The sequence below is a fragment of the Lissotriton helveticus genome, chromosome 2_1 (genome assembly GCF_964261635.1).
Source record: "Lissotriton helveticus chromosome 2_1, aLisHel1.1, whole genome shotgun sequence".
Taxonomy (NCBI): domain Eukaryota; kingdom Metazoa; phylum Chordata; class Amphibia; order Caudata; family Salamandridae; genus Lissotriton; species Lissotriton helveticus.
The window spans coordinates 118,043,617-118,068,335 of NC_136059.1; the positions used below are offsets into that span (position 1 = coordinate 118,043,617).

The 24,719-nt window shown below is 44.7% G+C and overlaps 1 protein-coding gene across 1 annotated transcript in view; it reads right to left on the bottom strand.

The window, feature by feature from the left end:
* The window catches only part of LOC144817776 (disintegrin and metalloproteinase domain-containing protein 33-like), a 565,915-nt gene that overhangs the window by 155,348 nt on the left and 385,848 nt on the right, over positions 1–24,719 (bottom strand). Inside the window, exons 5-6 of the mRNA XM_078674583.1 lie at positions 4,014–4,092; positions 2,172–2,248 (exon numbers count right to left, since the gene is read on the bottom strand). Coding sequence (XP_078530709.1) covers positions 2,172–2,248; positions 4,014–4,092 — 156 coding nt within the window. The remainder of the gene's footprint in view (positions 1–2,171; positions 2,249–4,013; positions 4,093–24,719) is intronic.

Below are 24,719 nucleotides of genomic sequence, written 5' to 3' on the forward strand. Positions count from 1 at the left end.
GCGGAGGACGCTCTTTCTCACACCTGGCGGTCAAGGATGGTACTTACCCTGCACCTCAGGACCACTCCATCGCTCCAGCACTTCAGGACAGGACTCTAGACCTGGCTTTTCGAATGAACAGATCACCACGAAGCAAGCAGGAACTCCACCGCCTTGAGATCCTCCTGGGTTATTTGCCGCACTTCACAACTCACAGAGTGATTGATTGATGTTAGGCTATTTATTAGAGCATTATTACGAAATCCCAATTGTAAGGTCCAGTTTTTTTTAAGCACATTATAGACGGGGCGACTAAAATCATGCAATTCTGTGGCCGCATCATTTTTCACGTAAGTATAGAATTGCCTCATTTGCCACATAATCCATCATCAGCCGCATAATCTACAGAGTTCAACAAACAAAAATGTTGATTCTAGCTCAAACGGATCAAAAGTTACTGAAAACATGGTGACGCATGTTCCTGACAGCAGAAGACCCTTCTCTAAGGTTGACTAGTCATCTTTCAGTTGCTTATTGCTGTACATGGGTGGTAAACCGATACTAGTAAAATGAAAGCATTTCCCAGACAGTGTTACCATGTGTAAAAATGTCAAAATAATGAAGTAATACTATCACAAAATGATGCGTAAAATCTGCGTAATTTGCCCTCACCTACTGTATAATTCCAGTGGTCCTGATTATACATAACTACCAGAGCCAGGAGTTACCAGGAATAATAAGTGGTCCCTGCAGGTCCCCTCAAAACTGAAGAATTAACGAAGAACAGGTATGCCCTGTTCGATAGCAAGGCTAATTCTCCATTTCTCCCTGGATTTTCACCTACAGAATACAGCTGATTTTAGTTATGTTAGTGAACCCCTCAGATTTACCAGGGACGGCGTAATGAGGTACTTGGAACCAGTGGCAAGAAGGGCCCTGATTTTGTCATTAGAAATCAGGGATATTGTGAACAAAGGCGATCCTTCGTTAGACCCGAACAGTGGCACCCAGGAGAAATCACCACCTCTCCAGTAATCTATATATATAAAAAACGAAAGTATGTCTGTCTGTCTGTCTGTTTGTTTGGCCTTTATGCATTACTACACCATTCATCCGATCGCCATGAAACTTTGGGAAGTTGTTGAGTACACTCCCGCGAAGGTTTCTGGCATACATTTTTTTTTAAATATCGGCCCCCCCAGGGCCCTCATAATCTTTCGAATACTGATGTACGCACCAGACGGAAAAACAACAAATCGTGTATCCACAAGCACTCGATCGCCATGAAACTTTGGGAAGTTGTTGAGTACACTCCCGCGAAGGTTTCTGGCATAAACATTTTTTAAATATCGGCCCCCCAGGGCCCTCATAATCTTTCGAATACTGATGTACGCACCAGATGGAAAAACAACAAATCGTGTATCCACAAGCACTCGATCGCCATGAAACTTTGGGAAGTTGTTGAGTACACTCCCATGAAGGTTTCTGGCATATATTTTTTTTAAATATTGGCCCCCCATCCCCTCATAATTTTTCGAATACTGATGTACGCACCAGACGGAAAAACAACAAATTGTGTATCCACAAGCACTCGAATAAATAAATAGAATTAAAACACCATTCATCTGATCGCCATGAAACTTTGGGAAGTTGTTGAGTACACACCCGGGAAGGTTTCCGGCATACATTTTTTTAAAATCTCGGCTCCCCAGGGCCCTCATAATCTTTTGAATACTGCTGTACGCACAAGACGGAAAAACAAAAAATCGTGTATCCACAAGCACTCGAATAAATAAATAGAATTAAAACAGCATTCATCGGATCGCCAGGAAACTTTGGGAAGTTGTGGAGTACATTCCCGCAAAGGTTTATGGCATACATTTTTTTTAAATATCGCTCCCCCAGGGCCCTCATAATCTTTCGAATACTGATGTACGCACCAGACGGAAAAACAAAAAATCGTGTATCCACAAGCACTTGAATAAATAAAGAGAATTAAAACAACACTTTGAAATGTATTCCATATTAAAATAAATAAGTTTCAATAAAAATGACACAATGTAAATTGAATGTTCTCATAACGAGTTTCCTTAAATTTCCTGTCTTCGGATATCGCAGCAACGCGCGACGGGAAAGCTAGTTATGAATAAAATTATTTACATTCATGGCACCAGAAACAAGAGAGCCCTTACCTGATTCCAGAGCAGGTGCTGAGGACGACATAGGAATCCCTGTGCCCGTTGACGTGCCCATGGTAGTAGCAATGATCCTGCAAGAAACATATTTCACTTTGTGTCCTGTAGCACAACTGGTAATTGTCAACATCATAAACTGTGGTGGACTTGAACAATATAGTCAAAGCTTACAAGCTCTGCCCTCTCACTGCATAACATAACATAACGTGTACTTGTAAAGCACACACTCACAAAGAAGGGTATCTTGATGCAGAATAACAAATGGTTATTACATTAAAGCATGCTACCAGCATGTGCTGATTTCCCTCCAGCATCATTTTCACTTCATTCTCAGCAGTCTCCCATAGCCAGATTTGTGTTTATGCTAATGATGGTTCTTTGTACCTCCATTGCATACAAGGTCTTGAATTGGAGGACACTTATGTGGGTGGGGGTGGGTGTTGAAACAATCAGAAACCGAACACTCAGGTAGAGAGCCGTGGGTGGTACCCCTGTGGGCTCTATTGCTCACTGCATGTATCAGATGAGACGAGAGCCAATGAAAGTGCTTGCTTGGGTACTGAAGATGCTTTGTCGTGCCCCACACACTTCTTTGACACCAATTACACTGCTTGGAATTGTCTTTAGGTTACACACATCGTGCCCCTGCTGAGATTCCCTGCACCTTGTATTGTAATTGCATGTATATAGCGCTTACAGTCCCTGACAAGGCATTAAAGCGCTTTACACCGGGCAGCATGCTGCTCCAGAACCCAAGGTTAGTGGTCAGCTCACTGTTATTGGTTTCTGGGATTAGTAGTTTAAGGTAGATTAAATTAATAAATTAGGGGCTGCATTAGTGGGGGGGGAGGGGTGTGAGTTCATAAAGATGATTTGTGAGACTAAAAGATGTGCTATAGGAGGTATACATACTTTACAACGCAACTTTTACCATGCAGTGCCTTTACGACGCAACTTTTACAACGCAAACCATTACAACGCATTGCGCTGGGGGGCGCTCTAGGATAGGGAATAGGTTTAATGTACTATCCAACACCTTCCCTACTATCCACGGGGACTGGAGTTGGAATAGTAAATTAAACTATTCACTATCCAGCGCCCAAAAGCACTATGCGTTGTAATGGTATGCGTTGTAAAACTTGCGATGTAAAGGTAGGCGTTGTAAAAGTATGCGTTGTAACGTCATACATCCGCTATTGGAGAGTAGGTTTGGTTATGCTGCAAGGGTATGAGTTCAGAAAAGGAGCGTTTGTGATCTGTGAAATTAGCAATGCTTGTTGTGGTGACGCCATCACGCAGATGCTTACAATGTCCCTCGTCTAGCACCTGCCCCCGGTGAGCTCATATACGCTTAGGAGCAGCGTTGGGCTAGATTTCATTTCTCCTTCATGATGCCCAGAGGGAGTTTCTCCAACTTCTTCACTTGCTGAGAACTTCATTGTAATAAAAGTTCTATACCGCATTCCCTCCTCTATCCCTCCTTTGACTCATCCCAAACCTCATTTTACTACTATGATGTCCCAAATAATACCTTCTAGACCCTTCCCTCCTCTATCCATCCTTTGTACTTTTCAATCCAACTAACAGACTCACACGTCCACCGCTCCAATTAACAATGTTTACTTCCCTCTACTAATCCACCACTAATCCTTCGGGTTCTGGAGTAGTGCACTACTCGCCGAAAAGTGCTTCAAAACTTTGTCAGGGGTAGTAAGCACTATATAAATACAATTACAATTACAAATTGAGTTTTTGGTATTTTATAACCATGTCTCTTCAAACTGTGAGGGCTGTGTAGTAGTCTCTACCTGCAGTCCCCTGTGGGTACTTCATACTCACTGTGTGATTTGGAGACACCGTCACGCTGCCACCTTCTTTGGTGTAATGTGTTTCGGTAAAATCTGGCGAGAGGAGCTGGCTGCAGGAGAAAAGAAAACAAGCGGTTATCAAAGTGTAATATCGACCTGGTCAGCAGTGCCTCATCTGCATACAGGAGGGTATGTATAGCTCATTTCTAAAGCCACCGGCAGCCAAAACAAAAATAACTGGACACCCAACCCCAAAACATACACTGCACAAAAACTCTGAGTGCCTGGTACCAGCTCTTACTGCTGCAGAAAGGTAAAGTCTACCTACCTAAGCAGAACTCAGAACAACAGTCCAAGCCATGGTTCTCTCACCTGGATGGGATAAAGTCTGTCTGTCTGGCAGCCACCTCGTCTCCTATCTAGCCTCCTTGAGAGGCTTCCTGGGTGCCACCGGCAGGCTCAGGAAAGACTATGGCAGCATCACCTGTACTGTCAATGCACACTTCACCATCACATTCAAAACCTGATGCAGCCCCTGTAAATCAGAATGCCAACCGAAACACCAACAACCTCAGGCAGCCAATGTCACTCAAGGAGCCAAGATAGTACCAGGCTTCAACCAAAAAGAGTAAAAAGGGGAAAACCAGGAGTCTAGCCATCTCCCTTTACACACGGGATCTGGATTAACAAACACCCACGCCTCAGGCGTGCACCATCACTCGCGCAGTTCAGAAAGTAGTACCTCAGTGTTTATATTTAAGGAACGTCACACACCTCTGGTCCTCTAGAACAGGTACAGAAGTTCAGTCTCTGCCTATCGTACGTGACCTTGTAGCACCCTCATCCTCAGAAATCTCTCCATGTACTCTAGTACCTGCACAGTTCTCCTCTGCTTGTGAGCTGAGCTTGCGCCTTGAAAACGCTATTTATTAATACAACCCGCTCACGCAGTGCCTTAAAAAGTCACCCATTTGTGACACAGCCTCAGACTGGCACTGGGTCTGGGACGGAAAGTCAGTCCTGGTTCAATGCTAACGGACCAGAGTATCTGGTCCCTTGGTAGGTGGGTCTTCATATACATGTGAACCAGCCCCTCCTCCCGTGCAGTGCACCGTGTGATCCTCTGCATACCTCTCAGTGCTTAGAGCCCCCACTGAAGGGGAGGGCGATGGTTTTCTAGGGTAAACCAGCGCTTTAATTGGAAATAGAGCAGTCCTGGTATCACTATGCAGGGTACCTGTCTGCTCCTGAGAAGTGCTGGTACCGTCGCTGCAGGGACAACCCTTATCCGGCCTGCCTCTTGCTTTCAGCTCCTCTGTACTGCATTCCAGTGCTTAATTTGTAAATAAATACGTGCCAGGGCTCTCATCAGGAGGTCACTGCAGCTTGCACCACCCATTGCCCCTGCCATGGTGCCAGTGGTAGTAACAACACAACTACAAGCATCACACTCCTACGAGTGACAATTCGGACTATTCCAGGCCTCCACGTGTCACACTGAAGGAACCACAACACCCTTGAGAGAGCACAAGTTTGGAAAAAATGTATAAGTACGCCATATTTACAAGCACGTAGTTAGTTAACATGTACTTTGCACCAGAGTGTTTATATTTAGAAGTGAAATACACCGAGTGTCTTATATTCAGTGGTGAAATGCATAGAATGTTTAAAGTAGAGTAACGATAATCATAACTGTGTGAGACTAATGTAGAAATGTTTGGGATGAATATGAAAACCTCATGTTCTCATGTTAAAGGAATAATGTAAGAGTTGAATGTAACAAAAACCCAGTATTTTGTGTAGGCCTCATGGCAATTCACAAGCAAATCTAAACGTGCTGCTAAAATAATGTGAGACAAGGTTGACATGGTTCTTTCAAAATGTACTATTGAACTTAGGGTTAAAAGTATATGCTTTATAGATGTGTTATTTTAGAAACGTATGCTAGTTAAGAATGTTTGCTGTTTAAATCAAGTTAACGTTTTAAGAGTGCAGGAACCTGCTGCATGTAAATCAAGTAGGCCAGAGCCGATAATGTCATGTAGTTCAAATCGTCATGTGCTCGTTAGAGGAGAGGTCGTGAGGTGTCCAGTATGAAGCTCTGAGAGTGTTTTATGGCCTAAGATATGGTGAAGTCTGGAATTTGAGGCCCACTGCAGGAAGAGCTGTATGCAGGTGCGAGGGTCCTAATCAGCTTGAATGAAAGGGACTTTGTTCAGTGGCGCCTTGCGCAGGCCTGTAGGAGTTTCCAGGAATTTCAGGGGGTATCAGCGCACTGAAGAAGAAGCCCGGGAACCAAGGTCAACTTTAACGAGGGTCTTCAAGAGTACCATCATGGAGTTTGCCGCGGAAAGATGTACCACGTGAGGGGCGTCCCAAGGGGCGTTTCTATTGGAAATGTGATTTGGTATTAGGGAAAGTGACCCGGGAGGAGAGCAGAGCAGATGATTTTGGGAGCCTAAGGAAGCGGATGGGTAGGCAGATAGGCTGATCAGGAGAGACCCATTATCAGAGAAGAGACAAAGAGAAGTGCGTGATCTTCTTAGGAAGTCACCACGGCTGACACCTAGAGGGTTAAGATCTTGTTAAGTAGGGATGTCATTTAGTATAGTGTAGGGACAGACTAACTTTAATTTTCTTTTCTGTAATGACTTTGAGGTTGCAACTTGTATCCATTTTAGCAACCCTGATGGTATTCGAACTTGTACTTATTATTTTGTTCTTCAGACTCAGACTATTCAAGAAGTTCATGTTCATAGTGATTCCGATATACCTTTTGAATCTCATTTTGAGAAGTTTGTATCTTCAGTTATCTTTGACTTTATATTAAATCTTTAAACTTAATTTTGGTCAGTGGTCATTTAGAGTGGTGTAAGTTCTTAAATTGATTGTTTACCTCGAGATTACCTTTTACTCAAGACAGGTACCAACGATTCAGTCGACAGGAAGAAGGGATTTGGCAAGATAATTAGTAACCAGTAATCCCGCGTTAGCAGTTGGTAGCAGAGTGAGGATGGTTATCTTCTTGAGGAAGGTAATCTAGAGAGGTTAGTTTACCCCAAGGCCCGAGACGTCGAGAGACGAGCAGCGGAAGAATCGTGTGCCGAAAGGTGCAGACGGTGCGAGAAAAGCAGCAGTATCGGAGAGTGAGTATAAAAAGGGTCATGCGTGAACAGATTGCGGTGTTTTGTGTTGTATTTGTATTGTAATGTCTTGCGGAGTTGAATGCCTGTAGTGTGAATGAGAGAAGGTTGTGAGCGCGCGCAACCTGGTAAACTGGTAACCTGGTAAACGGGTGTACTGGTGAAATCTTAAGTTCAGGCCAGAGCTTAAGTGGTTTTGGGTGTATCGAACATCCAGGGTAGTTGTCGACCATAGTACGGAGGTCACGAGGTACCATTGACCGCCGTGGATCCAAGATAGGGGGAGTGTAAGAGTGAGTGTATGAGTAACGGACGCTGGTCGAAAGTTACTGCGTGTGAGTAACCTATCGGAGAAGGCGATTGTCTGGAAGTAAACGGAAAGACATTTCGCCAAGTTAGGGTGACAACTACAGAAAGACTGTGGGCGTACAGTCAAAGAAAGGTGATCGCTTGGACGGAAGTAATCATTTTTCAGTGTATGAATGGGATGCGTGCATGACCGAGGAGACGAGCTGAGAAAGGAGGGGAACTGCTGCGAAGGGGGACGGGTGACGTCGGCTAGAGCCGCGCTGTGATTGAGCGGTTGGTGTGACGTTAGCTAGAGCCGCGCTCTGGTTGGGCGGCTAGAGTGACGTCGGAGGAAAGTCGCGTACGGATAGGCCAGTTAGTGAGAACGGCGCCGAGATTGGTGGAATATCATCAGGAAGTAAACAAACGCGGAGAAAAGAGAAATCATGAAGTGTTTTAAGTGTTTGAAAGGGATTTTTAAACGTAAACGAAGTGAACATTATTACGGGGAAGAGGCTCCCCCAGAGGGTACGCCAGCTCATTATATGGCAACGAATGTGGGGCTGCATACGATATTGTGGATTGGGGCTTGGAATAAGCTTACGGTATGAAATGAGGAAATGCAGTTCCCGAAGTATGGAACGTTTAAGTTAGAGGTGTTACATCGGCTAAAAGCAACCATGTCCTCATTGAAACCCTCACCTAGACCAACACAGTTTGAGGCTCTTAATGCATGGATTAAGGCTGCACACGACCGAAATTTGAACAGGCGTCAACAAAGGCTGACGCGATCGGTAAGGGCAGTGCGAGATTCCAAATGGGATGAGGAGGAAAAGCGTTGGAGGGTACAGACTATTGAGGTGGAGAAAATGTATCCGATGAGGGAGGTGTCAGGAGGAGGAAACCTCATGGAAGAAGACGAGGAAAGCGAGTCGGAGGACAATCTGATAAACAGATTGTTAATGGATAGACCACCTCCGAGAGTGGGATTGATAGAAGATAGAGGGCTCGCAAGGGAAGATGGGAATGAGATAGAGGGGTATACACCACTCCCTATATCGGAATGGACACCTAGCAAAGGCGGAGAAACACCTCCAAACAACACTGTACAGAGTGTAGTGGGAAGGTTTGTGGTGCAGAAAACGCCAACCACAGAAAGGGTTGAGTCTGTGGGATTGCCAGACGCTCTTCAAGTGCCTGTTACCATAGGACCCATAGTTTCGATCTATAATTCTGAGAGAGATAGAGGGGAACAACAAAGGCAATTGGATAGGGAAAGGATTGAGATGGAAAGGAGGAATAATGTGACGAATGCATGGAAACAATTACCAGGTTCGGTAACGTGGAACACCCCATTAGACACAACTGTCGGTCCCAATTCAGAACAGGGAGGTCCGAGAGGACCAATGGATCTAAGGGGACCGCGGCCAAGATCTTTTTCAGAGTTAAGAGCTGATTTGAGGAAATGGGACGGGTCCATAGTATCTCCGAGTAACAGGACAAGAACGGAACCAGAGTGGGAAAGCAGGGGTAACGGGACAGTATCTCATTGTGGGGCCAGCGAGAGTAGTCAGAGCCGGGAAGGCCAAAGTCAAGAGAATAGAGGGGATGCATGTCCTACAAATCAGAGAGAACAGCCGGAACAGAATACTAGGATTGTAGAATGTGAGGAAATGTCCCGTCTCTGGGGGAACGGAGGAGATGAGGCGGTACGGGCTTTTCAGAATAGGTTTAGGTGCCTTCATCATACGCTTGGGGAAGACGTTCAACATTGGAGAAAGGAGAACAGCGATAGGTCCCGCCACGCCTCGAATACTCAGGAAGCACAGGGAAGTAGGGAAGAAAGAGGGAGTAAGAGAACCTCTTATCCTCAATCCCGTGAAACTAGCCAGGATGGAGAGAGAGAGGCTGGGAGGCATGAAGGAGTGTTTCACCACCCACCCCGAGAAGACGGAAAGGCATGGGACTTAGAGAGATGGGAACAGGGGAGGACTCCCTATAATTCACCAATACCTAAACGTAGATCTCGGAGCTGGGATGGGAGAGATGCGGATGGAGGAGCTAAATTGAGTGTCTTGAAAGCTGAAATAAAGGCAAAAAGGCTTGATGTTACCAGTTTAAAGTCAGATGTAGATGAGATAATAGATGGAACATTGCCTTTGGAGAGGATAGAATTGTATGAACAGGATGAGTTATTGTTCATGGCAAAGGATATTACTAGGAAAGCTAGAGCGGTTCATGAAAAACTGACCGATTTGGCAGACAAGTATGCTGTGGATTTGTCTAGGACAAGGGCATTACAGAGTAACCACAGATTACAGTACGCAGACCAAGATCTAGATGAGAAGAGAACTGCTGGATTAAAAACACACATAAGAGAGCTGGTAACAGGGATAAGAGTGTGGAGAGAACTGGATAAATGGGAAGAAAGGCGGTCGAAAAAGGGCACAGTTAGGCGAAGTACAAATGTGATGACCCCTGAGGGAAGGGTAATGCAGATGGAGGCATTCCCTTTGCGAGAAATATCAAATGGAAATTATGTACATGTGCCCTGGAGTAGAGGAGACTTAGCCGCATTTACCAACTCATTCCCGAAGTTGCGGGACAACCCAGTCGAGTGGTATAAGCAGGTAGAGAGATTTGTTAAAATTTCGAAAGTATTGTGGATAGATTTGAACACGTTGTTTGACATCGTGGTCCCATCTGATTTGTGGACCCCTTGTAAGACTAGTGTCGAATGGCCAAATGCTGAACCATTGAGAGATGTTCGAACTAATGGACCAGCTGAGATAGTCATGCGAAAGTATGAAAGGGTAATAGCATGGCTGAAAGATAAGGTACCACCACAGGATATAGATTGGGTAAAAATAGACCGAACAAGGCAGGAACCCAAGGAGACAGTTCACGAGTTTTATGAAAGATTATTGAAAACATTCAAGCAATACAGTGGACTAGATGTAATGGATCCCAAAGACATAGGGCAGTTCGTGTCAAAGTTTGTATTGGGGTTGAGACCTGATATTTGTTTGATGATACAGCAACATTTAATCTGTTGGCAGAACAAACCACTAGATGAGATTTTACGATATGCGAGGTACTGCAGTGACGAGATAGATTCTAAAGCCAAGAATCTAAAGGAGAAATTGATGGTGGTGCAAATGCAGTCCGCTGGGAAGGGTGGCCAGCAGAAGCAGGGGATGGGACGAAAACCAAATGGTCAGAACAAAGATAATGAAGAAGGGCAGAGACCTAGGATAGACTTTGCCACTTTAAAGAAAACGACCAAGTGTCATCTGTGTCACCAGGTGGGGCATTGGCGACGCGAGTGTCCCTTTAACCCTGAAAACGGAGAGCAAGAAGTAGAAGAGCAGGTCCAAGAAGACACAGTGCAAAAAGTGACAGTCCCAAGCAGTAAGGTGGCCAAAGGGGGGACTTCGGCTCCACGGGCCCAATTCCCACAGCCACCGAAGATAGCAGCTGGAGGAAAGGTCTTTAAACAAATGCCTCTGTTTATCGAGGAAGAAAAATGTTATTACATTGATCCATTGACAGGACAACGGGTGAGCAGTGAAGAAGACTGTACCCTCGGGGCAGTTCTAGAAGTGGATCAGAGAGGGCCATTTGTTGAGGCAGAAGTGGCAGGGTGTCCCACTACGTTCTTAGTGGACACTGGGGCTACTCGTTCGACTCTGAGATCAGCAGTAGTTCCAGACTTGCCAATGTCAGGGGAAACAATTCAAGTGGTAGGAGTCGCAAATAAAAGAATGACTAGTCCCTTGACAGAACCAGTGTCTGTGAAAATTGGAAACCACATGAACGAACATCAGTTTGTGGTTTGTGACTCGAGTCCGGTATGTCTGTTAGGTAGGGATTTGTTATGCAAATTGAATTGCACCATATACTGCACCCCACAAGGAGTGGAGGTACAGACTACCGACGATGATGCTACCTTTAAGGTGGCCAATTCAAAATTCTGTGTAGAACTATATCCTACTCTGACTGTAGAAGATCTTCCACAAGACTTAAGAGATGTAGTGGCGTCAGAGGTGTGGGATTTCACAGGAGAAGATATAGGATTGATTAAAGGGGTAGAACCGGTAAAAATTCTGGTAAAACCAAATGTTGAGTTTCCAAGAACGCCTCAATACAAATTGTCCCAGGAAACGATTGCAGGAATAAAGCCTGTGATCGAGTCAATGATACAGCAGGGAATACTGAAGGAAATCGTGGGCAGTCCTTGTAACTCCCCGATTATGGGTTTGCAGAAACCTAGTGGGAAGTTTAGGATAGTTCAGGATTTACGAAAGATTAACAACATAGTCGTTTCATGTTGTCCCGTGGTACCGAATCCATCAGTGATATTGTTTCAAATACCATGTCAAGCAGAATGGTTCACAGTGATAGATCTTTGCCAGGCTTTCTTTTCGATCCCATTGGATGAAGAGAGCAGGTACCTTTTTGCGTTTAAAATGGAAGATCGCGTTTTAACATGGTGTCGAATTCCACAAGGATTCACAGACAGTCCATCCATCTTTAATCAGTTGTTGAAAAAGAATCTTGAGAATCTAGTACTGCCACAGAACTCGGTTCTGGTACAGTACATAGATGACCTACTTGTTGCGTCAGAAACAGAGGAAGCTTGTAAAGTAGATTCAATTGCCTTACTGAATCATTTAGCTGAAAATGGACATAAGGTATCTCCGAGCAAGTTACAGTATTGTCTGACAGAAGTACAGTATCTAGGGCACAGGTTAGAAAAAGGGAAACGTAAGGTGTCCCCAGAGAGGATTGAGGCGATAATGAAAATGAATGCGCCTACAACTCAGAGAGAGGTTAGAATGTTCCTAGGAATGGTGGGTTACTGCCGACAGTGGATAGTTAACTTTTCACTGAAAGCAAAGCCCTTACAGAAACTGACGCACAAGGAGGTGAGTGATCCGGTACCATGGGATGAAGAATGTCTGGTGGCGTTTTTACAGCTGAGGGACGATTTATGTCGTGCTCCGGCTCTGGGAATGCCAGATTATGAAAAGTCGTTTTCACTCTATTGCTGTGAGAGAGAGGGATGTGCTTTGTCAGTCTTGGCACAGACCCACGGTAATGCCCGTAGACCAGTTGCATATTTTTCGGCTACATTAGATCCAGTAGCCGCAGCGTTGCCCGGATGTCTCAAATCCGTTGCTGCAACGGGTGTCAGCATTGAAAGGAGCGAAAGTATTGTAATGGGACATCCAGTAGTAGTGTATGTACCGCATTCAGTTGAATTGTTAATGACCAGGACGAAGACGCAGCATCTGACCAATAGTAGGCTCACGCGTTATGAGCAAGTTATACTTGCCGCAGAAAACGTGACTCTCAGGAGATGCTCTGTCTTGAATCCTGCTACTTTGATGCCATTACCTACTGTAATAGAAGGCGAAGGATGTGAAGACCACGATTGCCTTGATGTGACTGAACTATGCACGAAACCCAGACCAGATATAGTGGATGAGCCATTGTCTGACCCTGATGAGATTTACTTTGTCGATGGCTCATGTTTAAGAGACGATACTGGTCGGTTAAGAGCAGCTTATGCTGTTTGTACCATTACTGGAGTTGTGGAAGCCGCTTGCCTGGAAGGAGTACATTCCGCACAGGTAGCAGAAATTATTGCCCTAACTCGTGCCTGCATAGCAGGAAACGGAAAGAGAGTCACCATCTACACGGACAGCCAATATGGTTTCGGTGTGGTTCATGATTTCGGGCAGTTGTGGTCTCAGAGGGGTTACATGACCTCCTCTGGTTCGCCCATTCGAAATGGAGAATTTGTGAGATTGCTGATAGAAGCATTACAAGGTCCTGTTGATATTGCAGTGGTGAAGTGTGTAGCTCATACTAAGAATACAGATTTTGTGTCACAAGGTAATAGATATGCTGATGAAGTCGCACGCTATTGTGCGGAACAAAGTTATTCTTTCTCAAAGGTGGAAATAGAAGGTGCAGAAGAAAAGACTGAATTAAGTATGATGTTAGAAACTGTAGACACTTGGGAGGATTTAAGAATAATGCAGGAGAACGCACCTGAAAAAGAGAAAAAGGCATGGGAAATAGCAGGCTGTGTGCGAAGTGAAATGGATTTTTGGGTTTCAGCAGATGGGAGAGCTGTGTTACCTGAAGAATTAGCTAATCCCATGGCGAGAGAAATACATGGTCCAGTACATCTAGGAAGGGATGCTATGATGAGAGTTTTTAGGCAGACTTGGTATTGCCCGAAATTCAGAATAGCAGCAGAATCAGTATGTAAGCGATGTGTTACCTGCCAACAACTGAACGTAGGCAAACGAACACCAGTCACACTGAGTCACATTGGGAGGTCAGGGGGGCCTTTCAATAGAATGCAACTAGACTTCATCGAAATGCCAAGAGTCAATCGCCTTCGGTATGTGTTGGTGATTGTATGCGTATTTTCCAGATGGGTTGAAGCGTACCCTACACGTAGGTGCGATACACTCACAGTGGCTAAATTGTTGCTCAGGGAGTTGATACCGCGCTTCGGGGTGCCTGCCTCTTTGGAATCGGACAGAGGAAAACATTTTAACAGCGAAATAGTGAAGATGTTGTGCTCCACGCTGAATATCGATCAAAAGCTGCATTGTAGTTATCGACCAGAGGCTTCAGGAATTGTGGAACAAGTGAATGGCACTTTGAAGAATAGATTGGCTAAAGTAGTGGCATCCACATCTTTGAGTTGGCCAGATGCTCTTCCATTGGTGCTCATGAGCATGCGCAGCACGCCTGATAGGAGGACAGGTCTTTCTCCCCACGAGATCCTGATGGGGAGGGCCATGAGACTTCCTACAGTTCCAACTACTGCTCTATTGAATATTACAGATGATCTGATCTTGGATTATTGTAAAGGACTGTCTGACGCCATCCATTCTGTGTCCCTTCAGGTGCATGCGGCTGAAGTTCCAACAGCGAGGAACCTGTGTCATGACCTGAACCCAGGGGACTGGGTCCTGGTTAAAAAACACGTCCGGAAGAACTGCCTAGATGTTCGCTGGCGTGGGCCCTTTCAGGTAATCCTGATCACGAACACCGCGGTGAAGTGCGGGGGGCTGCCAAATTGGATCCATGCATCCCATACTAGAAGAGTTCCAGCACCTCTAGAAGGAACAGCTCCCATCCCAGACGAAAGCCCGGAAGTGGAAGAAGAGTCGCAAGAAGGGATTGAGGCAGCTGAGGAGGTGTCGGAAGAAGTTGGGAACGCATCGGATTCAGAAGAAGAGCGAAGGCAGGACGGCAGTGAGACAGAAGACGCAACTGAAGGAGAGAGCAGAAGTGAATACGACTCAGACTCAGATCCGTATCGGAGCGATCAAGAACCAAGTGGGAGGACAAGGAATAGGAGAATAAGGCTTGGAGCTGCCACTTGGCCAACAAGAAGAAGAAGGCTAAGTTTGAGGTCGGCCCAAGAAGAAACGCTTACTCCTATATCCGAAGACTCAGATCCAGAAGAAGATATCCAGGATCAAGCTGAGGAGGGTCTTAGAAGATCAAGTAGAGTGCGAGTGCCTAGCAGAAGATACTCTACTCCCGACTGGACCTACCTTGTTGCAGATGTCTGGGAGACACAGAACAGGGAGGATCAGGGAAGTGGAACTGATCAGAACTGACCCGATCATCACAGTGCAAATAAAGTTTCTACTGCCAGGAGCGGAGACCGAAAGGTTGCTGACACTCAACATCGTTCATCCTGCTCTCCTGAGTGGAATAAGAAAATTGCTTTTAGAGACAGTTGAGTTTCCAGTTTGCTGTTCACGATATCCAATATTGGAGGGAACTCTTCTTCGTTTGGAAATGCTTGAACGAGTAGTAGAATTGCTAGGAGTGCTTATTGTTGTGGACTAAAACCATACTACGAATGTCTTCAAAGGGGTGCAGATCTGGAAAAGTGAAGAAAGTGATCTTGATTAGAACGGACCCCTTTGTAATTGTGGATATAGAACTGATAGTACCAGGATTAGAAATTGAAAAAACGCTAACTCTCAATTTCGTCCGTCCACTTGTCTTGAGCGAAATAAGGAGAATAATCCTAGAAAAGGTGGACTTTCCATGGTGTGGTACGAATTGTCCAGAACCTGAGGGAATGATACTTCGGATGGACATTTATGAAGAAGTAGTGTTACTCCTTGAGTCATACATAACTTCAGACGAAAATAAGACTTTTGAAAAGAAATTGTAAACTTGTTGCAAGATAACCTAGCGCCGAGTGGAAGAAGAAAAGTGATAGGGGTTTCATTTTAGTGGATGGAGAAGGGCTAGGGTTGTCTATTTTCTACTGGACTTTGAACTGTTTTGCGGAAACAAATTGTCAAGCTTCCAAGTGTTTCAAGAAAGACATTGCAAGAGAGAAAGACTTTGTTTGAAAAGAAGAGGAAGTGAATGCTGGAAGATAGTCGAAAACTACACTGTTTGAGAACATGGAGGCTGGCAACCCGAACCGCAGGGCAAAATGTATAGCTGTTACATTTTTAGGAGTAGTGGTTTCTCTTATAATTTTAGTGGTAACTGTTTCATTCCTAGCGGGACACGAAGGGGATGGAACCACAGTTAAGGAGGATAGGGGAGTGTCAACACCGAGAACTACCACAGTTAAGGAGAAGGGAAACATCAATGAGAAAGACAAAGCGTTGTTAGATGCAGAAGTAAAAAGGTTACACATGGATGAATCACAGGGGAATTACAAGTCAAATGCTTATGCTAAGTTGCTTTATGAATATGTTGATGCCATGGAGGTAAAGGACTGCTATGTATGTATGCAGTTACCAATTTCGGTGGAGGAGGGTATCAAATACCATCATCTCCCGTTGACATATGGAATAACGTGCAGTTTATTGTTAAGTATGTTTTATGGACGAGACGGATTTGAGTATTACTTCTCGAATTTCGACTCGACATTGCCAGAGGTTCCGAATTTCAAGCATTTGAACAAATGGGACTACTACAAAAGCGAAGACAGGTTACACAAATGGTTTATTCCATGGAGAACGTTAGATACTTCACATGCTCGAAACAACAATCTGACTTGTCAAATATCAGAAGTTGAGAAAAAGTTTATAGCTCAGGTAGATACTAGATACAGAAAGCAGAAGGCATTGAAGGCATCAGGACAAGGAGAAACAGATTGGACCAAGGAAGAAAGGGCACAACAACGAAAAGGTAGTATTGGTCCAATTGCTTTGGATAAGGAGAAACGGGGGAAACTGTGCATTCACAGGAGTTACTCCTACTATGAAAACGTTTATGTAGGACAAGTCAATTGCGAACATGCTTTTCAATTGGAGTACTACTCTAAGAACTTCATGAAAGGGATGCAAGCAATACCAAATGTATATTTTGTATGTGGAAGATATGCCTATGTGAAGTTACCAGATAATTGGTACGGATCATGCTATCTGGCTGTTGTCTTCCCTAAAATATATCATGTTGAGAATTTAGACACGCCTAAGAAAGAAATATCAACTAGATGGAAGCGAGGGCTGGGTGCAGCAGAAGTAGTTGGAGATGTAATAGGTGCTGCATTCCCTTTCTTAGGATTGATAATGAATGACATTAAGATCAGGAGGTTAGCTACAGTCGTAGATAGACTGTCTGCCAGTACTGCAAGATCCTTGATGCTGATAGAGGGAGAGATGCAATCGATTAGGGCAATGGTTCTTCAGAACCGACTTGCTTTAGATGTTCTGTTAGCAAAAGAGGGAGGAGTCTGTAGGGCCTTGAAGGTCCAGGAATGTTGTACTTACATTCCAGACAATTCAAAGCCTCTAGAGAAGTATATACAAAACATCACTGCCATACACTACGAAATTGAGGACCTGGCAAAGGTAAATGTGTGGGAAAAAGTAGGCCATGGAATGGGTAAAGTTGGAAGTTGGTTTGCCAACTTAGGAAAGGGTATCGTTTGGTACATATTGAAGCCCATCATCATAGTAGTGATTTGTGTAATCACTTTGTGGGGATTGGTGCGTTTGTATCAATGGTATAGAGCAAATAGGTTACAGAGAGCTATGAAGAAACAGGAAGAAGAGTTGACAGCGATGCAGGACACTCAATATAAGAGTCTGAAAGCATTAGAGAGTATGAAAAGAAGTGGTACTGTCCTGACTTCACTTTAAAGGTTCTACATTTTTAGTGTCATGGTGATGATGACCCCTGAAGGTCATCAAAGGGGGGACTGAGAGAGCACAAGTTTGGAAAAAATGTATAAGTACGCCATATTTACAAGCACGTAGTTAGTTAACATGTACTTTGCACCAGAGTGTTTATATTTAGAAGTGAAATACACCGAGTGTCTTATATTCAGTGGTGAAATGCATAGAATGTTTAAAGTAGAGTAACGATAATCATAACTGTGTGAGACTAATGTAGAAATGTTTGGGATGAATATGAAAACCTCATGTTCTCATGTTAAAGGAATAATGTAAGAGTTGAATGTAACAAAAACCCAGTATTTTGTGTAGGCCTCATGGCAATTCACAAGCAAATCTAAACGTGCTGCTAAAATAATGTGAGACAAGGTTGACATGGTTCTTTCAAAATGTACTATTGAACTTAGGGTTAAAAGTATATGCTTTATAGATGTGTTATTTTAGAAACGTATGCTAGTTAAGAATGTTTGCTGTTTAAATCAAGTTAACGTTTTAAGAGTGCAGGAACCTGCTGCATGTAAATCAAGTAGGCCAGAGCCGATAATGTCATGTAGTTCAAATCGTCATGTGCTCGTTAGAGGAGAGGTCGTGAGGTGTCCAGTATGAAGCTCTGAGAGTGTTTTATGGCCTAAGATATGGTGAAGTCTGGAATTTGAGGCCCACTGCAGGAAGAGCTGTATGCAGGTGCGAGGGTCCTAATCAGCTCGAATGAAAGGGACTTTGTTCAGTGGCGCCTTGCGCAGGCCTGTAGGAGTTTCCAGGAATTTCAGGGGGTATCAGCGCACTGAAGAAGAAGCCCGGGAACCAAGGTCAACTTTAACGAGGGTCTTCAAGAGTACCATCATGGAGTTTGCCGCGGAAAGATGTACCACGTGAGGGGCGTCCCAAGGGGCGTTTCTATTGGAAATGTGATTTGGTATTAGGGAAAGTGACCCGGGAGGAGAGCAGAGCAGATGATTTTGGGAGCCTAAGGAAGCGGATGGGTAGGCAGATAGGCTGATCAGGAGAGACCCATTATCTGAGAAGAGACAAAGAGAAGTGCGTGATCTTCTTAGGAAGTCACCACGGCTGACACCTAGAGGGTTAAGATCTTGTTAAGTAGGGATGTCATTTAGTATAGTGTAGGGACAGACTAACTTTAATTTTCTTTTCTGTAATGACTTTGAGGTTGCAACTTGTATCCATTTTAGCAACCCTGATGGTATTCGAACTTGTACTTATTATTTTGTTCTTCAGACTCAGACTATTCAAGAAGTTCATGTTCATAGTGATTCCGATATACCTTTTGAATCTCATTTTGAGAAGTTTGTATCTTCAGTTATCTTTGACTTTATATTAAATCTTTAAACTTAATTTTGGTCAGTGGTCATTTAGAGTGGTGTAAGTTCTTAAATTGATTGTTTACCTCGAGATTACCTTTTACTCAAGACAGGTACCAACGATTCAGTCGACAGGAAGAAGGGATTTGGCAAGATAATTAGTAACCAGTAATCCCGCGTTAGCACCCTTGTGAATGAACCGAGCCCCAAATGACATCCCAGCACTAGGAGCAGAAGAGGCGGTGTGGCACCTTCAACTGGTCCCTTAAACGAGGCGCCCCTCACCCCCCACATTGAAAGTGGGGACTTTGGGAGTCAGATTTGACTCCAAGTGCTCTTATGTTCCTCAGGTCAATGCAGTGCCAAGGACATCAACATGCAGCTCTCTCCTCTCCTCATATTCCTCCCATCATCACCATCTCTCCCAGGGCTTGAGTGGACAAGAGTCCTGGTAACAGCATGCTTTGAATGACTGTATTTTTATTTATTTGAATATTTTGTGCAGCACACACCTGAAAAACAAGTCTAGCTTTAAGGTGTAGGGGAGAAGCCTGTTGAAGGAAAGTGGCATGTAGGTGAAACGGATGTATGACATTACAACGCATGCTTTTACAGCGCATGCTTTTACAACGCGTTTTTTACAATGCATACCATTACAACGCATAGTGCTTTTAGGCGCTGGATAGTGAATTGTTTAATTTACTATTCCAACTCCATTCCCCGTGGATAGTAGGGAAGGTGTTGGATAGTACATTAAACCTATTCCCTATCCTAGAGCGCCCCCCAGCGCAATGCGTTGTAATGGTTTGCGTTGTAAAAGTTGCGTTGTAAAGGCACTGCGTGGTAAAAGTTGCGTTGTAAAGGTTGTTTACCAGGTGAAACAGGACTTTAACAAGTACATACTCATTTACATGATAAATAGCATCTCTAAAGGTTTAGGTGCCCATTAGACATCTGGGCAGAGATTGTTTATAAGGAGTTTTTCCAAAGTGCTTTTGAAGCTGAACAGTGTTGGGGCAGTTTGCATTTGTTGGAGATGGCGGAGGTCATTTTATGGCCCAGTCCCTGCTGTGGTGAAGCATTTCTCACCAAGCTCTTTCTTTAGTATTTGGTGGTGACCAGCTTGCAGTCTCCTTTGGGCCGGGTGTTTCTTTCGGTCTTTGTCAGGATGACTCGTAGACTGTGAGATACTTGGGCTGGTTTGATGTGCAGACTTCCAGGTGGCATAGAGCGTGTTTAGTATGATTTGCTGGCTAGTGTGGTGTCCTCCCCAGCCCAGTAGCATGTAAATGAATTACGCCACACACGAAGCTCTGTATTACACGTCTTTATTTCTCAGACTGTAACCGGTAAGTGGCACGTACTGTGTCATGAGTTTTATTAACCACACCCAATCACTTACGTCACTAGACTACGGAGTCCGTGAGGGACTATAAGGACCCGGGCTCTTTAATACACAAGACACTACAGCTAGCAGGAAGCCAATTTAGTTATTGTAAACATCACCAACCCCGTATTTGTATTTGTATTTGTATAGCGCTAATCAATCACAGGTCTTTAAGCGCTTTTTGAGGCGAGGCTTAAAACGATGTGGACAGATCAAGAAGTCCAACAATGATGGGGGATTTAGACGGTGGTCAGTGCTTCCCTGAACAGCAGTGTTTTTAGTTGTTTCCTAAATACGAGGATCGCGGGGTCCTTGCGTAGGTGGTCTGGCAGCTGATTCCAGAGTTTAGGGAGTATAACAGAGAATGTTCGTCCCCCTTTTGATGACAGGGTGCATTGGCGGGTCACCAGGTTGCATGCCTCAGCGGACCGGAGCGAGCGTCCTGGTACGTAGGTCTTAAGGCGTTCCTTTATGTATGCTGGTGCTTTGCCATAGATCGCTTTGTGGGCAATGCAAAGGCCTTTGAACTTCACTCTTTGCCTCATAGGACTCCGAAAGTAACTCATTGATGGGCATGGCAGGTTCTAACAGCAGCCAACACTCTGTTCCTGAAGCTGCGGACGTGAAGCAACATCAACCACACTCCGAAGGCTCTCTCGGGACACAACACCTACTCAAGCAAAGGTGGAGAGTATCTGCAGATCAGCACCTCACTAGCAGCCAGACAGAGCCTAGGTTCAACTACTGCACACTGGACACCCAAACTTGAGAAACAGAGCAGGACCCTTTGAGCTTAGGGGCCTTGGGATGGAATGCCTCAAACCCAAACCTGAGGCACGATCAGATTTCTCGGGGTTCATGAAAAGTCTGGCATTTGAACGATCCTGGCTTGTCTATATTGGACCTAAACCCATACATGGTGCAGCAATTGAAGAATATCTGACCACAGCACTCTGAAGTGACCCAAAGAAACACACATCGCAGTGTCAAACACTTTTATAAGAACACAAACCAATAACTATACACTTTTGAATGCGATCTTCAAACTCATCGTTTAGAAAAATAGATGCAGAAAAGGTTTTCCAAAAATACTCGTGTTTTTGGAGAATCAAAACTGCATTCATGGACACAGTGAAGGGTTTCGGAGGGGCTGCAGGTGAGAAACCTGTGATGTTTTTTTTAAACCACTGACTCTCTGAGAAGCTCAACCATCAAGTGAGCCCCCCCTGAGGCTAGTACTCTCGGGAGTGGAGGCTCACGAGCTTCCTTACACCCCCCCCTTCTACCTAAAGAAGCAAGGATGTGATCACTGGACATTTATATGTCTTAAGCGCTGGGAGGCCCATCGGGTAGCTATGTGCTATATAAAGACAACTAAATTGAATTAAATGAAGTTGTGCGATGTATACAACACATTGTGCACACGTTCCTGCAAGACGTCCACAGGCCGTGGCACAGTAGCCTATGGCAGACACATGGATCACCGTAAGTTGTAAATGTGTCCTCTATCCTTGCTACCCACTATCTGTGTGTATACATATGTTATTTCTATAACACAAACCTATCCAAAAGGCAGCAGAGCTCGGTACAGGGTCAAAGACGAGCATAAAGTCAACGAGGAAGACTTTCGGATGCTGGTCTGTGGACGGTTTGTTGTGATGTAGTGTTCTTTACAGGGGTGAGTCTGCAGCTCTTTACTGTCACTCAATGCATCGACCTAAGAAGCATGAAATGCGGAGCCTGTCTGGCTGATTAGGATTCATACTGCTCACTCCAGATGATAACTTATTTGTGGGCAGCGGTTATACCACCATTTAAACTGTCTCTAAGCACTGTATATAGCAGGCTTTACTATCACTGTTTAAATGGCACTCCATATACCATCCTCAGAAGGATGGGAGGTTGATCTGGCTTTGCTAGAATTCAAACATGTGGCTTGTGGCCACAGCAAATGTCAGCAACGAGCTCTTTATTTGAACCAAGACAGTGACTCTTCACCTTTTGACCTCTGTGGACCCCTCCCCCGCCACTTAATCATTACTGTAGTCTGTGTACCCTGACTGACTGCGGCATAAGCAATGTTGATGACTTGAAAGGCAAAACAATGCACAGAAATAATCCGTCATCCACGCTGTATTCTGTTCACTACACTTGCATTGCTCCCACGAATCATCTGGGAAAACCAATTTTATATTTAGCCTCCAATTTCAAGTTGCTTCACACTTATAGAGCATTTAAACATTTCCAATTTGACTTTTCTATTTCTGTACGCCTTAGCAGTCGGTTAATATTATTTCATTTTCTAAGCAGCTGCGGCCCCCCTGAGTAGGCGCGGCAGACCCCAGGGGCCCCTTGAGCACAGGTTGGGGGCCCGCTGATCTAAGGCGCTGGAACAATAGTAGGTTTGTAGGGTTTTTCTAGAATTCCTTATTCTTTCCATGTGGGTGTAAAGGGTGTGTGAGAATGCTTCCTGTGAAGTCACCATTGGGTCAAAGGGCATCGTGCGTCATTTCCGGTAACCCTATGATTTCGGTTCAATACCGTCAGTGACTCTGGCCTTTTCCCACCAAAGATGTGCTTGGGCGGACCCTTCCTTCCTTCTGCAACAATTCAAACTAATTATTTGTCAGATAATTAATACATATCAATCTCATCAGTTAAACATATGCGGGAAAGTCGGCCCAGGGCCTGGAAAGAGCGTTCATGCCCAGGAAGCCTGTCAAAAATGTACCCGCAGATCAGTATCCAATCACCGAGAGCCGCAGCAGCCGTCGGCGATAACAAGACGAACAAGATGGAGGCGTCCGGGGGAGGAGGGGGGGGGGGGGCAGGGGGGTGACAGCACGTGCTTGAGCAGAGCACGAAAACACGGCGTGCAAGACCGATGTGACTCCAGAGGTCACCCCGCTTTGTTCTTTTTTTCTCAAACGATATTGGCACACATCCGAAACAAAACCCGGTGACATGAATTATCAAGTGTCAGCGAGACAACATGTCCCCAAATTCAGTGCAGTCACAAGACTGGGTCAATGACGTGAAGCAATAAAGATATATTTATGTTTGTGGGAATAGCGCACATGCCTCCTAGAAGTAGTAAGTTAGAAAGAGTGATGGGAAAAGACATATGCAGGGTCAAGACGTATGCAAATGTTGGAGGCTGGCAGGGTGCCACGCCCCCCTCACCCCAGGAATATGTAAGTTCAAGGCTCAACAACACTTTTAAGTGTGTACAATTAAATAACACCTACGAACAGGGCTTTAAGTGGGCCGGGTCTCACCGGTGCTGAGCACCAGCTGTTTTCTACACGAGGCCTCGAAACGGGTCTCTATCGGGCTCTGTTTTATGCCCTGGCACAGGGGGTCCGTTTTTTTCCGGACTGCAGTGACCGCAGGCACATCGATTTGAGCTGCTCACTTCTCACTAGTGGAGAAGTTACGGCATGACGTCATGCCTGGTGAGCGTTGTAGGGGAGGGAAATCCTTTAAAGAGAGACATTTCCTCTCTGGATTTCCCTTCTCTTTTTTAGATCAGGAGCAGCAACATTGTCGTGGTGTCACCAGGGCTTTAAGTGGAAGATTTTTAATAATAATATATACAAGCCATAGTCGCTGCTTATTTATCGTATACAACTGACAACCATTGGCAAAGCCAATAGTCCTGACTTGTTGTAGGTATAATGTTACTTGTTGTATCATATATCTGGATGCAATGACAGAAACAGCAAAATACAAGTAGGGAGGCACACTATGCTAAGCACATATTTTTAGCTTACGCATTTTAAGCCATGCCCATGATTACATTGGCCACACCCCTTTGAGAGACCCCCCAGTTTTTTCATCCCACCTAAAGCCCTGCCTACGAGCATCGGTGCAGACAGATGTTCATAGTTTTACGTTTTGGGGTGACGCGGCCTGAAACACGAGTGCTGCCAGGGTCAACGGGCACAGAGTGGGCACTGGCTGGTAGTGAGCACCCACAACGTCATAGGTTTCTTTGTCTTTTCAAACTTCACATGGTGCGTCACCCAATGTGTGCCAACTTAGGCCTGATTACAAGGTGTGCACAATAGGGCGATAAATAGTATACCCTTGAAGCCCTCCGTAGCGGGCTCTATCGGCCATTAAAGGAGCATGGGAATTTAAGATTACACAAATGCCTCCTTGTAAATTCTCAAAAAGTCAAAAATCTGCTAATGACGTAGGAGGAACTTCAGGAAGACCAGATTTCCAGCTTTTGAAAATATATTTGTGACTCAGCTCAATAAATAACAATGTATGTATTTTTAATACGACTGAATTAAGTGCTCGTATAATCAAGCGTTGCTTGGAGGCAAAAATGGGAACAGCCAACTAGGTAAAAACTGCTTGGGAGAGAGCTGTCTCGAGGGTAGTTCTGGGGAAAGGAGACAG